This window comes from Heloderma suspectum, chromosome 3 (assembly GCF_057233095.1).
Source record: "Heloderma suspectum isolate Gila_16-S chromosome 3, 16-S_ref, whole genome shotgun sequence".
Lineage (NCBI taxonomy): Eukaryota > Metazoa > Chordata > Lepidosauria > Squamata > Helodermatidae > Heloderma > Heloderma suspectum.
Window position 1 is genome coordinate 285,718,186 of NC_139460.1, and position 15,253 is coordinate 285,733,438.

A 15,253-nucleotide genomic window follows, 5' to 3' on the forward strand; every position below is an offset into this window, starting at 1 on the left:
TATTTGGGGGACTAGAAGTGTAGAGAGAAAAAGCATAGAAGATAGATGAGATGGGGAGGCATAGCAGGAATGTGTGACAGAAAGAGGAAAAGACATTTAGGGCTTCTTCACATGGAGGTTTTATCCTGCTATTGAGGTTGCTCACTCATGGAAGTTTCTGGGTCCTTTTCATGACGACATCAACCTCCAGGGCACATTCAGAGGTATTTCCTGGTTATTCCATGTTAAATAGATCCAGAAATAATAAAGTATTAAAATAGGTCGGATTGTTGCGCTATTAAAACAGCCACTAGATGGCACTGTTTCACTGAGTTCTATGGAACCTTGAAAATTAAAAACTTCTCCTCTCAACAATCACATGGTTGCTGTCTGGGAGCCCGCTGTAAATGTGGAAAGGCTCCACAACGGTAGGACTGTGGATTTTTTCTTTAATGTAATGGCAGCCCTAGTGAGAATTTAGTAAATATGGACGAGTGATTCTGAGGTGGTTTTAGGGGCCAATGTTTAGGGTAGGTTTAGGCTTAGAGTAGGGATAGATAACTGGAGAGCAGGGAGCCAAATCCAGACCCCAGCAGCATTCTATCTGGTCTCCAGCACAGCTTCTGATCCAAAAATACCATTCCAAGTCGAGACATTGGTAAACGGCTCTTTAAACCCCTTTCCTGCAGTGTAAACTGCAAAGGAACCTTTGGCAGAGCCTTCTCTTTATTACAAAGATCAGTGGCTGCTCACTTTTCTGCGCAAGCCAAGACAGAGGGAGTTCATAGTGAGCAGCAGCTAAGTTGTCCACAGAAAGGGCTATTATCAAAAAGCCTTTGTTGCTGTTCATAGTGAGGGAGAGGAAGTTAAAAAAAAAAAAACATTTCCTGTGTCTCTGCTCCTTTGGTATAGCCAGCATTGCTGCCCCTTCAGCCCTTGCTAGTTGAAAACTTGACCCATGTTAAAAATTAGCCAGAAGCTAGGAGTTTAGACTAACCCCCATTAGCTAAAGATTTAGACAGACACACACTCCCATCTCACTCTGGCACAATGATGGATGAACCATGCCTTGGGAAGTACTACCAAAGCGTGCTTCTGCAAGCGTGCTTCTGCACGTGGTGCTCATCACGTCTGAAAGCCCACTGCATACATCTCTGCACCAGTGCCACACATTCCTGGTGACAGATGGTGCTGGAAGGGAGTCATTGCAAGTGACAAAACAGATGCTTTGCCACCATATAAAATTTATACTATAAATAAATATTATAGATATGGCTGATTGCTGAACTGGAGATCAGCAACACTGTCCAGCCAATGGGGTATCTGCCAGTTACTGGGGAGCACAATAAGGAGGGTGCTATTGCATTCATGTTCTACTTGTGGGTTTTCTACAGGCAACTGGTTGGCCACTGTGGGAAGAAAAAGCTGGACTAGATAGGCCTTTGGTCTGATTCAGCGTGGCTCTTCTAATGTTCTTAAATACTCTCATCTCAAATGGCTAAAATAATGTTGCAGATGCCAAGGCTTGCCTCACCAAACAGCACAATGGGAAATGAATAAGAGAATGGGAGGGTGGATGATTACATGGGCACAGGTTTGAGAAACAAAGGATTTTATGAATGCTGAACTACTACTTTATAGGAATTTTAAAAAGAGGTAGCTAGGAGAAGGGCTCAAATTCCAAATAATTCTGTTGGAAAGGAGATTGTTGATCCTCACCAAAGATTGTACTTGATGAAGGTCCACACTCATAGTTTTAATGGATCTTTGCATCTGTGATTATTAGCTGTGGGGAAAAGGCTTACCTATTTGCATGCAAGAACACATTCATACCAAAAATTGGTACTATTGCTTAGTGCAAGGAGGGATGGGTGGAAATTTCATTAATGATGGCTTTCTGAACAGTCTTCAAGAGTAGACCCAGGTAAAGCATATTACAGTAGTCCAACCTGGATGTTAGTATGGCATAAAGGACCTTGGCCAGGTTTACCTTATTCAGAAAAGAGTGCAGCTGGCACACCAGGCTCAGCTGGGAAAAGGCACTTTTGGGAACAAATGAGATGCGAGGTTATTCATGTCTTTAGCCCTGGTATTCATGATTTAATTTTTTTAAGCTGGTGCAAGAGCCACACAAGCTAGATTGGGGCTGTGGCATGGGGAGGAGGGTGGGGAGGGAGACATTTGCCTTTTGCTCCCGTTGCAGTCCTGCTCAGAATCAGGGGTCACCTATTTACAATGGCATCAATGGGATCTTTTCTCCCACAGAAATACCTAGTGTGACAGATACAGATACATACACATATACACACACCATTTGGAATGATAATACTGCAGGGGTGATGTATTAAAGCACCCCTCCCCAATCCTGATCATGGTAGGGGTGGGCACACCAGCTATTTCTTTGAAAAATCATTGACGCCAGGGCTAAAGACATGAATAGCATCACAACTAGTTTGACCCTTCACCACTACTGTCACCTGAGCATCCAGGAGTTATAAAAGTGCTTTAGAAGCTGAATATTTCCCTGAATGGGAGCGCTCATCTAGCCTTTTGTTTGTTTAAGTGGCAGATTCCAGGAAGGTTACCTTCCCCCTGCTGCATCACTTCTACGAGTTTTGCTTTTATTACATTCTTTAAGGCTGTGTGCCCTTTCTCCATCTCTGGAGTACCCATTCACCCTGTGTGGGTTTTTTTAAGTGAAGCAAACATCAGTACGACTATTCTCTTCAGAATCTATTGTGCTTGAAGCATATATCATACTATTGTCTTTGTACTGGAACTTGGGGGATCATTGCACAAAGGATATAAAGTGGTTTAGGCACGAATTCCCAGTTGTCTAGATAAGCCCCTAGATGTAACATGATAAGGTTACTGTAGACCACCATAAGATATTGTTATCAGATGTATTAAATTGCTTCACCTCCTCCATTCTAGATTAACATCTTCTCTCTGTATCACAGCTGTAAATTCATCTGGAAAAAGGGGGCAGCCTGCAAAAACAGTATTAATGTACCTTAAATATATATACATGTTTTATGGCCATGCAACGAGTCCTCTTGCTTACCTGTGCATGGGAGCAATAATTATAGGAGAAATTACTCTGGCTGTTACTATGTACAAAGAGTACGTGTTACTGAGATTTCCTCTGTTCCCATGAAAGCTAGGCACTTATTTTAAGTTATCTGACATTTTGAAGAACAGGACAGAAACTGCAGAGGAGGAGCAGTACATAGCGTCATGGCATACCAGCTGTTTCTGGTCCTTTGACAGTTGGCAAAGGAAGAAAATATGATACAAATTTTGTTCCGCAAGAAATATGGTTGCAACAGTGGCCGTCGTATGCAGCTAGATAATTTCTGTGAGGAATTTAAATGGCCTACATGGGTGACACTCAACATGTTCACTCAGACAATGCTTCACTCTTTCTACATAGTGTACATTACAGTCTCTTTTCTTCTGTAGTCATAGACAGAAGGGGACAGGGGAGATTTGGGGAGAAAGAGGCAGACCCTACTAGAGAAGGGAGACAGAATCAGGCTGGCCAGCATACAGTATACTTTGATGTTTTAAACATTTAAAGATTTTGCATTTTATCATGTTGTAATTTGGGGTTTTAAGTATTGTGAACCATCTAGATATCCTTGGCTATTGGGCCATATAGAAATGTAGCAAGTAAATAAATACAGCACAGATAAAGATGGGATGGAAATAAATGGTAAAGATTCAGGACGAGCTGCAACTTGATGTTTAAGAGGGATGCAGAGCAAGTGAGCTGGTTCACACCATCGCCACAACTTGCCATGGCTTATAAGCCATGGTGGGTTGGGCTGCCCACAGACACCAAGTGGACAATCAACCCACCCACCCCGCCGCCTAAGTTTCTTGTTATGTGCAAACCCAGCGAGGGTGGGTTGTTCAACTGTTTGGCAAGCCACCCAAAACCCATGGGCTGTTTTAGGGTTGGAGGTGGCTTGTCAACCATCCCAACAACCCACCCTTGCCAGGTTCATATGTAACAGCAACCTACAGTGCACCCATACTGCACCCCAAAGTTTGAAAATGGCAGCTGCTGCTGCTGCAAAAAAAAAAAAAGCCCTGTGAGGAAATTCCACCAGAGGCTTCGCATTACCTGCAAACTGGGCAATTATGTGGTTCATCCATAGTTCAACCATTTGTACCTCCATTAATTTCAGTGGGAAAGATCAGTACGTACCTAATCTCTCTCACTGAAATGAATGGGATGTTAAGGCTATGTTTCTATCCACATTTACTTGGGCTTTTATTGTGCAATTGCTTTTATTGTGCAATTGCCCTACCTCAAACACGGAATTTTACAGGGGTCCAAAAGATGTCTTCCATTTGTAACCCTCCCCTATTTTTCCACTCTTGTCCCATCTTTTTTATTACAAACACAAAAAATCTGTTAAGAAAGAAAAGACAGAATGGTGGCACAATGCCTTTCAATTGGTGGAGCTAGGAATTGTCCATCTGGAAATTCCATTGAACTCCACTGGACTTAATTCTGAATAAATATGCATAGGATTGTTTTGTAACTGCAGTAAAGAGCCTAACTGGCTGAATTGTGACTAACATTGGAAACCTCTGCCAGATTATTTATTTGAAATAGGGGTTCATTATTTAAAACAGGTTCTTTGCAGCTTCCTCAGAGATCACCACTCCATAATAAATGATTTATTTATTTATTTATTCGTTTATTTAAACATCCTTCAACATATTAGATTTCAGGGTTAGGGTTTATTTTGTGCAACACAAAATATATTCAGTAAGATACAACGGAAACATAAAACGAGCACATAAAACATTAAAACAGACTAAGATTTTCCTAAACTATATCAATTAAAATCTGTTAAAATATCTGGGTAAATAAAAATGTAATAATGATGATGATGAAATGCTGGCATCAGGGAAACCTCTCTGGGGAGGCATTCCATAACCAAGGTGCCATTGCCCCTTACTAAGAAGGGATGGTTATCTATTCCTAAGAAAGGCATTTAGGGTGCAATCTTATGCATGTTTTGACAGAAAAAAAGTTCTACAACTCCCAGCATGCCTCAGCCAGCATGGCTGTTTAGGGAATGCTGGGAGTTGTAGAACTTTTTTCTGTCTAAAAATGCACAGGATCAAGTCCTTAGAAGTTTTGTAATTATAGAATATAAAGGATGATTCAGCAAGACTGTATATAGTCAAGTTATACAAGCTATACATTACATTTGTTTTTATCAAGTTTTCCTTGCTATAATTGTGAGGTTGCACAGAAGCATAAGTTACATATGCTATATGTTTGTTTTGATCACATTTTCCTTGCTATAAAATAGTTGTGAGATAGCAAAAACGTATTAGTGCTAACTGGATAAAGCTGCAATCCTCTCCACCCTTACCTGGATGTACTTAACTTCTATAAGACTTGCTTCTGAGTAGACACGTATAAGATTGCGCTGAAGAGGTTGTTTCACCTATGTTTCTTCATCACCTGTATGCGTAACAGATGATACAAGTCTATTCATCCAAGCTATGTTTCATCCTTTCTACATATTATGGATGACAACCTATTTTCTTCTGCAGTCAGCCCCTCTGACTCAGAATTAAGCTGTGAACCCTGTGACTTTCCCTTCTCTTTTAGCTACCAACCTTGCAGGATACCACATCCTTGCAAAGGAAATGACAGGCTTAGAGATATTTGGTAACTTTTAGTGTTGGACTGGGCTGGATGAGGTCTAAGAACCTGAAGCTCAATCCAGACAAGATGGAGATACTGGTGTTTGTGGTCAACCAGTTCTAGATGGCTAGAAGTGTTTGGAAACTTCACCTCGTTCAAAATGCAGTAGCAAGACTGTTAACTGGAGCCTGATGTAGTGATCATATTACATCAACACTGAAAGAGCTCCAGTGGCTCCCAGTTTGTATCCAGGCCCAGTTCAAGTTCCTGATTGTTGCTGTTGTTTTAAAGCTCTAAATTATCTGGGCCAACATACCTGAGGACTGCCTTCTCCCATATGAAAAATTACAATCAGCAACCTGAAGCTCTTCTCTATTCCACCTCCACCGGCCGTTATCAGACGTTAAGTGGATGTCTACTCCAGAGAGGGCCCTTCTTTGCTTTGGAATTCCTCCCTGGGGAATTTTGCCTGGTGCCATCACTATTGTCATTTAGGTTCTAGGCCAGTGGTAGGCAACCTGGTGCCCTCCAAATGTTTTGAACCACAACTCCCATCAGATCCAGCCAGCATGGCCAATGGTCAGGGATGAAGAGAGTTGTAGTCCAAAAGAACCGGAGGGCACTTGGTTGCCTGCCCCTGTTCTAAGCTAAGGCCATCCTATTTTCTCCAGCTTTTTATTAAAATTACTTTTATATCCTTTTAAGATTTGCTGAATTTACTCTGTGCTGCCCTTTTATTCTTGCTTTCTTCTGAGTATTGTTTTATTGTTTTTAAACCATAAGCTGCCTTGGGGTGTGTGTGTGTGTGTGTGTGTGTGTATAGATGTGTGGGGCGGGGGGGATTATAACTGGAAAGGTGTGATTTTTAGATGGGATGCTGTTCCAAAGTGTCCTTCAATCCACTGGAGCAAATGGGGCGGGGGGAAGTATGGGGCTGCAATGGGGAAGGGGTATCAGTGAAAATCCCTTCTCTCCCTGTTCTGCTCACACAAGCCTCTCCTGAATCAAAGGGACTTCTGTCAGCAGAGGGACACCATTGGATACATAGTACTTTTCTCGCTACATATTTGAAGATAGCGCCTCAGATTTATTTATTTATTTATTATATTTTAATCCACCCAATAATCAATGTTCTCTGGGTGAATTAGAGTTAAAATACTAAGTTGGTATACGAACAGTGAAAAATATAAAATACAATACAAATATTTTTTTAAAATATAATACAAAACAAAACAACAAACAGCACAGGAATCGATAGAACAGGTCTAAACATCTGGAACTAGAGGCTTCTTCACACGGAGTTTTATCCTGCTATTGAGATTGGTTACTCACGGAAGTTTGCGGGTCCTTTAGATGACATTGTTAACCTCCAGGGCATCTCCTGCATTAAATGACCTTTATTCCATTTTTGAAATGATTGGAGATAATGAGCTATCAAATTACCCCGCTTGAGTTCCCTCTATGAAAAAGGAAAAGCTGCAATAAGAGGAGCTAGACCAATGAAACATATAGAAGACTCAGATAAGGGGGGAAAGGAAGGGGAGGAAGCACGTGTAAAGGGAGTCCACTGTAATCCTGCATTTAAAATGGAAGTAGAAAGCCCTGTTTTAAATGAGGGATTTTAGGCTGGTGTGCTCTAGGTCTTTAAGAGAGCAATCCTTTGGTCCCTGGGCAAGCGTCCAAGGTTTGTTCAGTTTCCCCCTTCCAAGGTCGGAGTCAGCACTCTGACTTCAGAAGGAGTTGTCATAGATCCAACCCCTTCCCCCAAGCCCTCGCAGCTGGAGCAGAGAGAACCATGCCGGCTGCCTCTCCGAGGTCGGAAACTCAACCTTGGAGAAGGGGGAAAAGGGGCTTTGTGGTGGGTGGGTAGTGGAGGAGATCAGAGAGGCCAGGATACGATTTATCCGGAACCTCCTCCACCTTCCTTCCCTCTCAGAAATACCCTCGGAAAGCCCATCTAGTGAAAAATCAAAGATCGCAGGGAAGCAAAGATCGCCTCCACTGCTCCTCCTGTCCTCCGCCTGGCAGGGAATAGGAATCTCAGAAGCTCCCAAGTTTGGGGGCTTCTGAGCAGCAAGGACACAATTAATAGGACCACGCTTCAAAATACCTGGGAGAAAGTAAAGGTCTTTGCCTGGAGCTGAAAAGAGAACAATGTAGGTGCCAAGCAAATCTCTTTGGGGAGGGCATTCCACAAGTGGTGTGCCACAACTGAGAAGGCCTTCTCTCTGTGAACTGCCCAGAGAGCTTTGGCTATTGGGAGGTATAGAAATGAAATGAAATAAAATAAATTATAGCCACCTACCTAGATTCCTTCAGCAAGAGTACCCAGAGGAAGGCCTCTGAAGATGACCTATGGGTCCTAGCAGGTATACATAGAAGACATTCCTTTAGATACTCTTGTCCCAAGCTGTTTAGGGCTTTAAAGGCCATCACCAACATTTCGAATTGGGATCATAAATGGCCCGGAAGGCAGTGGAGCTGACGAAGCACTGGCATCACGTGATCATATTGGACAGTCCCAGTTAGTAACCTAGCAGCTCTGTTTTGGACTAACAGAAGTTCTGAACCATCTTTAACAGTCACCCCACATACAACATATTGCAGGAGGTTACCAGAGAATGGATAACTGTCATCAGGCTATCTACAGATATATATGGAGCCCAAGGCATAAGTCCAAACCATTTAAAGGCTGGTCATAACCAATGCCTTGCTATGAATCCCTGCAGCATTGGAGCATGGGGTCCAGAAGATGACTTCCATTTGTAACTTTCCCCTGCGACCAAGTCAACCAGGAAATGAGCTACTATGTTCAACATCAGCTGAATCATTTAAGGACATCAAGCACATGGATGGCCATCCAGTTGCTATGACCTGCTCTGCATCCATTCATTCTGAAGATGAGAAACAGTGTAGTTTTGTGTCTCGTCAGCACAGAGGTTGCTCACATAGCGCTCTTTGGGACTTGAATTCAAGGGGTGTTTTTTGTTGTTTGTTTGTTCCCAAGGCTTTTTCAATGGCTTCTTGAAGGTATATTAAGGCAAATGCAAAAAACATCTTTCTGCCATCACTACAATGGGGGGGGGGGATAATTGTAAGTATTAAAAAGTTTCCTATTATAAGAAGAACTGATATTGAGTCTACTCCATCATATTTCTTATTATGTTTTATGCACAAGCAATGTACCTGAAAAAATAACTTTGTAAATAAAATCAGTATTGTTTCCAGTATTGTGGACGTTGGACTCGATGGTCTTACAGGCCCCTTCCAACCCTACTATTATATGATTCTATGACTATTCCATGATTCTAAAGCATTTAAGTGGCATTTTCCAATTGCAGGAGAGTGTGCCTTCCCCATTTATCAGCAGCTGAACTTGACTGCCAAACTCTGAAACCAAACAGATCTTGAGATCACAAATGAATTCAGTAACAAAAATGATTGCATAAAAACACAACCTACCATACAACTGAGTGTTAGAGAGAACACTTAAGAACACAAGAAGAACCATGCTGGATCAGCCCAACAGCCTATTTCCCACAGTGACCAGCCAGCCAGATGCCCATTTGAAGCCCACAACCAGGACACAAGGTGAACAGCCACCTCCCATTGTTGTTTCCCAGCAAATGGTATTCAGAGGCATTGTGCCTCTGATTGTGGAGACAGCAAATAGCCACCATAACTAGTGGCCATTGATAACCTGATCCTCCATTAATTGTTCTACTCTCCTTGTAAAACCATCCAAATTGGTGCCCATCACTACATCTTGTGATAGCAAATTCCATAGTTTAACTATGTGCTGTGTTAAAAAGTACTTCCTTTTATCTGTCCTGAATCTCCTACCATTCAACTTCATGGGATGACCCCAAGTTCTAGTATTATGAAAAACTTCTCCCTAACCACTTTCTTCAGACCATGCATCATTTTATACATCTCTGTTCTGTCTCCCCTCACTCACCGATTTTCTAAGCTAAAGAGTCCCAAACATTGTAACCCTTCCTCCTAAGGAAACTGCTTCAATCCATTGATCTTTTTGGTTGCTCTTTTCCACACCTTTTCCGACTCTACAATATCCTTTTTAAGATCCAGTGACCAGAACTGTACACAGTATTCCAAGTGTGGTCACACCATACATCTGTATAAAGCCATTATGATATTGGCAGTTTTATTTTCTCTTCCTTTCCTAATGACCCCCAACATGGAATTTGCCTTTCCCACAGTAACTGCACACTGGGTTGTTTTCATTGCTGGTCAGGCACTGCCAGCTCAGATTCCACCACCCTTTATGCAAAGTTAAGATTTCGTAGTCCATATGGGAAAAGCAAAACTGATACTCTTATTCTTTCCCCTTTCAGCATCCCATCTCCTATTCTTCTCCCATGTTCTATTTGAATCTTCAGCTGTGATGTGATCTAAATGATTTTTTTTAATGGCTTGTGACTAGTATTTCTACTTGTTTACAGCAGACAAAGGACCAGGCAGTAGGTCCCGTATCACCAATAGTCTCCTTTTAAGTGGAGCAAGACTGCAGGGTGTTAATGATATGTCACACGTTAGGAGATGCTTGAAGAATCAATAACAGGGAATAAATTCCAGTAACTACTGATTGACAATAGATACCAAAATTTGCTGGCATGACTCCAAAGAGTTTCTTCTTCTTCTGTTATAACTCATTAAAGGGAATCTTTTCTTGTTAACATTCTGTTTCTACAGTGAGGCTACAACTAACAGTTATATATCCATCTGCACTCGATGTTCTGAACCCTTCTGCTTATATCCTCCTACTCCTATCCTGCTAAAAATACATCTTCCAGAAACATGTGGGTTTTTAAAATATTGCACCATATTAATTTGGATTCATATGCTACACTTGCAGCTTACCCAAAGCAGCCATTATGTAGCTTATCACTTAAAGCATCTCCTTGGATCCATCTTTATTACAAATTAGGAGTGGATGACTGCAGGCCACTGAGATGTGTAGTCAGAAATTATAACACCATATGTACTTCGATTGGTTTTTTACACAAGACATATTTTGGAAGGTTGGCATTTGCAACAACAGCTCAACACATAGGGCTTACTGTAGGCCATAGTGTAGGTCAGGGCTTAATTTCTGAAATAATTTCCAGGGCTTGATTGCTTAACTGTGCAATCCTAAGCATGATTACTCAGAAGTAAATCCCTCTATGTTGAATGGGACTCTCTCTCTAGCAAGACTGTTTCTGATTGCTGCCTACCAGACACATAGGCTTGCCTAGAAAAGACTTCCCTGTAATCCTAAATGTATTCATGATGATTGTTAAAGTACTCGCCACTGAAACAGAGAAAGCACATTGAGCACATTCAGAGGCACTTCTTTCTGCATTATTGTCCTCTCTTACTTTTTTTAACCACTCTTGCCCCATTATCCTTATGGCATTTAACAGCATGAAGTCAGATCCCTGCCCTGCAAATTCTACAAACTAACATTAGCCACAGGGGAGGCAACAAAGAGAGGACAGGAAGATAGGAGGCAAGGGTAAATGGAAGCCTTGGTAGTGAGATCAAATTCAGGGTGTAAATCAGGCCTGGCTTCAGATTTTGTTGCTGCCCTAAGTGCCCCCCCCCAATGTCTCCCCCCTCCCACAACACACACCTCCTATAGTGGCTCTGCTGAAACCGCCAGCCTCCTCCTCACTCACTTGTAGGTAGTGGCAGTGGCATATGGGCCCTGCCAGAGGCCCCAGTATGCTGATGCTAGGCCTGGTACGAATCCTAATGAGCCCCAAAACAAATTAAGCCTTGGCACAGCATATTCTCCACAGTGGAATTTGTTGATCTACGAAGAACTGGACTTTCATTCATGGTTCTATTTTTTTGTGCCTAGGTGGGTAAGTAACAAACCCTGTTAATGGAATGAAAAGAATGAGCCACAGTAGGGGAAAAGAAGCCCTCAGTCATACTAAACAATTGGGGCAAAACAAAAGGCAACTAGGCTACGTCCTCGCACACACCTACACACTTCATACACTTTTGTTTTTTAATGAACTGTGTGGGAAGCTCTGCGCACTCCCCTCACGCTTTGCCGGAAAATACATCTGGAAACCACCCTGCAAAACAGAAAGGTGTACAGGAAGCTGCCTTATACTGAGTCAGACGATTGGTCCCTCCAGTCCAGTAGTAGTGACACTGACCGGCAGCACCTCTCCAGGCCTACCTGGAGATGCCTGGGCTCAAGCCTGGGCCCGTTCCATACAAAGCAAGAGCTCTACCACTGAGTTATGGGCAGGACCGCATACTCACGGGAGTCCAAACCTTTAGCAAAAACAACAAGGGGTCCCGCAGCACCATAAAGCCTAACAGACTGTGGCATAAGCGTCATCGCATACGCCTATGCCACAGTCAACGTTTCCAGTATTTTTTTGTGCGCCTTTGCTGAAACAAATAACCCCCCGCCCCAACCCCCGTGCCATATTTTACTTTCTAGCTGCTCTTGCCGCACGCTGATCACGCGGGCGGGTTCCAGCCTCCCCTCCAGCGATGCTTGGCCGGAGTCAGGTGAAGGCCAGGCCTTCCCGTTAGCCACACCTAAACGGGCGGCGAGGGCAGCGCCCGCCCTAGGTGGGCGGGGCGATGGACCACTGAACGCGCGACGCGCGCCGGGGAGAATCCTCCCTTGAATGAGAGAGCACGCATGCGCGCCTCTCGCCCAGCGCCCCGCCCTTGGCTTTCCGAGCCAATGGCAGAAGGCGAGTGGGGAGGGCAGGAGCGGCCGCGCTGGCCAGGCCTCTGCCTGTTGTCACTTCGGCGGTCTGTATACAGCTGGGCGAGCAGGAGAAGCGCGCGCGGCGGGCGTCTGGCTCTTCCTTGGCCGCGCGCCGCGCAGCGGGTGGCCCCCGGCCATGGCGGCTGGCGAAGGGGGTGACGAAGAGGTGCGGGTGCTGCAGACCCTCCGCGGGAAGATTTGTGAGTCATTGGGAGGGGTCGAATGCACTGGAGCCCGGGTGTCTGTGTACGTGTGAGTGCGTGCCTGCCTGTGTGACAGAGAGGAAGGGAGGGGGTTGGGACAGGACGGCGAGGGCAGAGCCGGAAGGAAGGGCCCTTGCCTCGGGGAGGCCTCACTGACTCACCCGCCGCCGCAGCCGTCCAGCCCCGGCTGCTGTTGCCCTGCTCCCTGGTGATGCTGGCGTGCGTCTTCCTTTCCTTTCCTCACGGGTGGTGAGGGATGATTGGTTCGGGCCGTGGGTAGCCCAGCGGGCGGGGGGCCTCTGTAGGTGGTGGTGGTGAGTCACGGGGGAAGCACACCTGCGGGCGGCCGCGATGAAGAACCGGGGAGGGGTGGGGGGAGGGGAGTGGGAAACTGAGGAGGGGGGCGACGTGAAAGGGGCAAGCATGGGTGACTTCCCGAAGGAAGGCTTTGCTGTGCAGACGACGGGTGCCGGCATTGCGATGCCATTCAAGGTAGCAGAAGCATTTTCGCTAAACCGGGTGTGCCTGTGGAGGGCTGCCGGCAGTTTAAGGGAGCACCTGGGAGCGTGGATTGGGAATTTCGCATTGTAGCGAGGACAAGGGATTCAGAATACCTGGCAAGGCAATCCTTTACGCCTTGTGTTGGGTGAAGCCAACTTCCATTTCCTAACCGTTATCTGAAGGGTGGTATCCCATTCTGCACTTTTCAGAGACCCCCTGCCCAATCCCGGCTACGTGACGATTGTGTCTGTCCAGTGCGTATGTCTGCAAGCGCTTGCTGCTTATCAGTAAGCTTAGTGTTTTTAGGTGTACGTTGTATGTGTTCTAGCTGTAGACGTAGGATGTATTTAAGCATGAGGAAGCCCTTGGAAATCTCTTCCTATTTAATATTTCACATTTAGATGATACTTTTTTGTGTTCAAAGCACACACATCATCTCGGTATTTTAGAAGCATTTATATATGTTGTCCATCCCATGCCAATAATAGGTCATAGAATTGAATTTTGTGTGAAGGAGGATGGTGTTTTGGAGATTTTTTTAAGGATGTGGTGAACAAAGGCAGAGGGATGTTTGAAGTCCTTGGTGCATGGAAAACAATAATAGGATAAGAAATATGTTTTTGTGTGTGATCCCTGTTTTCCTGACCCATCTGTTGTAAGGGACATCTTAAATATAGGGAATTGGGACTGCTACTGAAACATTTGAAGTTTTATCTGTACAAACAGTTTGCAGGCTCAAGCATATTTTCTGTACAAAGGGTGAGAGAGCATAAATAGCATCATGCTGCACAATACCAGCCAGTGAATTGGGAATGTACAGTGGTCAAAAATACCTTGAAGGAAACTGAACACTAGCAATGGGAATTATGCACCACCTGGGTGATGTGAGATGTATCTACAGTTCCTGCAAGATAGTTTCCCATGTGTGTTAACGCCTTTAGGCTTTGTTATGCCAGAATAGTACTAGACTCTTGTAGTCCAACTATTACCGGCACTATTGATGAAAAGTTTGTCATATGTATGTTACAGTAGGGTGGAAATGGCAAGGATAGGAGAGGCTTGAAAGTGTACATAAGCTGATGGGCTGGGCTGTAGCTATAACTAGCAAAGCAGCTAGGCAGGTGCATTCCTAGTAGCTAGGGAAAGCCTAGCTACTGACTAGTTGATGGGAAGTTCTGGCTTTGGGTGGGAAATGTTTTGATTTGGAGGCACACCAGATATTATTTGAAATGAAAATGTTGTGCTTCAAATTATAATGTGTTTCACTTTCTTGTCTCAAAATCAAATGATGGACAAAACTGCAACGTATAAGATTCTTGTGAAATGTGATGTAGCAGGAAGTTAGTACAGAATGTTTTGGAAATGATCACATTCCTTTTTGGGGTATTTTAATGGTATGGAGGTTATAAGATCTGGGTTAGTTGGGCCAAATGTGGCAAAGAAAAGTACAATTGTAATTAGCTGGTAAACCTGAAAGCAAGTATTCTAATATATAAGGGCAAAATGATTGTTATGGGGCTGACGTAGATTTGAGAGGGCAACTAGAACAAACAGGATGTAGTGGTTTTCCGAAGGTGGGAGGGATCGAAGTACATTCATGTAAGTTGAACGTAACCCACTTCCTTTCTCACTCCTTTATTCAGTCTTCTAGAGAATGACTTGCAGCATGTATAACTTCCATTTTGATGCAGAACTAGATTTCATAATGGTTCAGTTGAACAGTATTGACTATAAAAGAGAAGCATTATACAGTTTAACATCAAATCCCAGATTCATCCATCCACCATAAGTTAACTTTTTCCAGGAAACATATTTTCTGTGAAAAATCTGTTTTGAAAGGTCCATATGTTAAAGATCTCATATGCTTCTACATCTTGTTTTTTAAAACTTTGTGTCTTAATCTTTGTGGAATATCATTAACCTTTCAAAATGTTGCTTTAGGACCGCCAGCCAATTAACTACATTTTAACAGATGAGCAGGATAAAAATTCAGTATATTCATCTTCCCAAAGCATCAGTTTCAATGTCTCCTTCAATTATTTGAAGGAGTGTACAATTTAGTAAACAGGGGCAATTATCTGCCATTAAAAGGAAATTTAAATACATTAATTTCCTTAATATTTTTAGTTCCCTTCTCCAGTAATCTAG

At 43.6% G+C, this 15,253-nt stretch overlaps 1 protein-coding gene and 1 long non-coding RNA gene across 8 annotated transcripts in view; one reads left to right on the plus strand and one right to left on the minus strand.

The window, feature by feature from the left end:
• Positions 1–12,254, minus strand: part of LOC146351377 (uncharacterized) — a 23,138-nt gene extending 10,884 nt beyond the window's left edge. For both annotated transcript variants that reach the window (XR_014789587.1, XR_014789586.1), the window contains exon 1: positions 12,116–12,254. This is a non-coding gene — a long non-coding RNA (uncharacterized LOC146351377). The remainder of the gene's footprint in view (positions 1–12,115) is intronic.
• Positions 12,255–12,433: 179 nt separating this feature from the next.
• Positions 12,434–15,253, plus strand: part of RASA2 (RAS p21 protein activator 2) — a 59,930-nt gene continuing 57,110 nt past the window's right edge. For 4 of the 6 annotated variants that reach the window (XR_014789588.1, XM_084847172.1, XM_084847177.1 and 1 more), the window contains exon 1: positions 12,434–12,601. Coding sequence is in view for 3 of the 6 variants with exons in the window: in XM_084847172.1 (XP_084703298.1) it covers positions 12,538–12,601 (64 nt within the window). In the remaining 3 variants the exon portion in view is untranslated. Of the gene's footprint in view, positions 12,602–12,678; positions 12,824–15,253 lie in introns of those variants that run through there. The other 2 variants (XM_084847176.1, XM_084847174.1) reach the window with 2 other exon arrangements.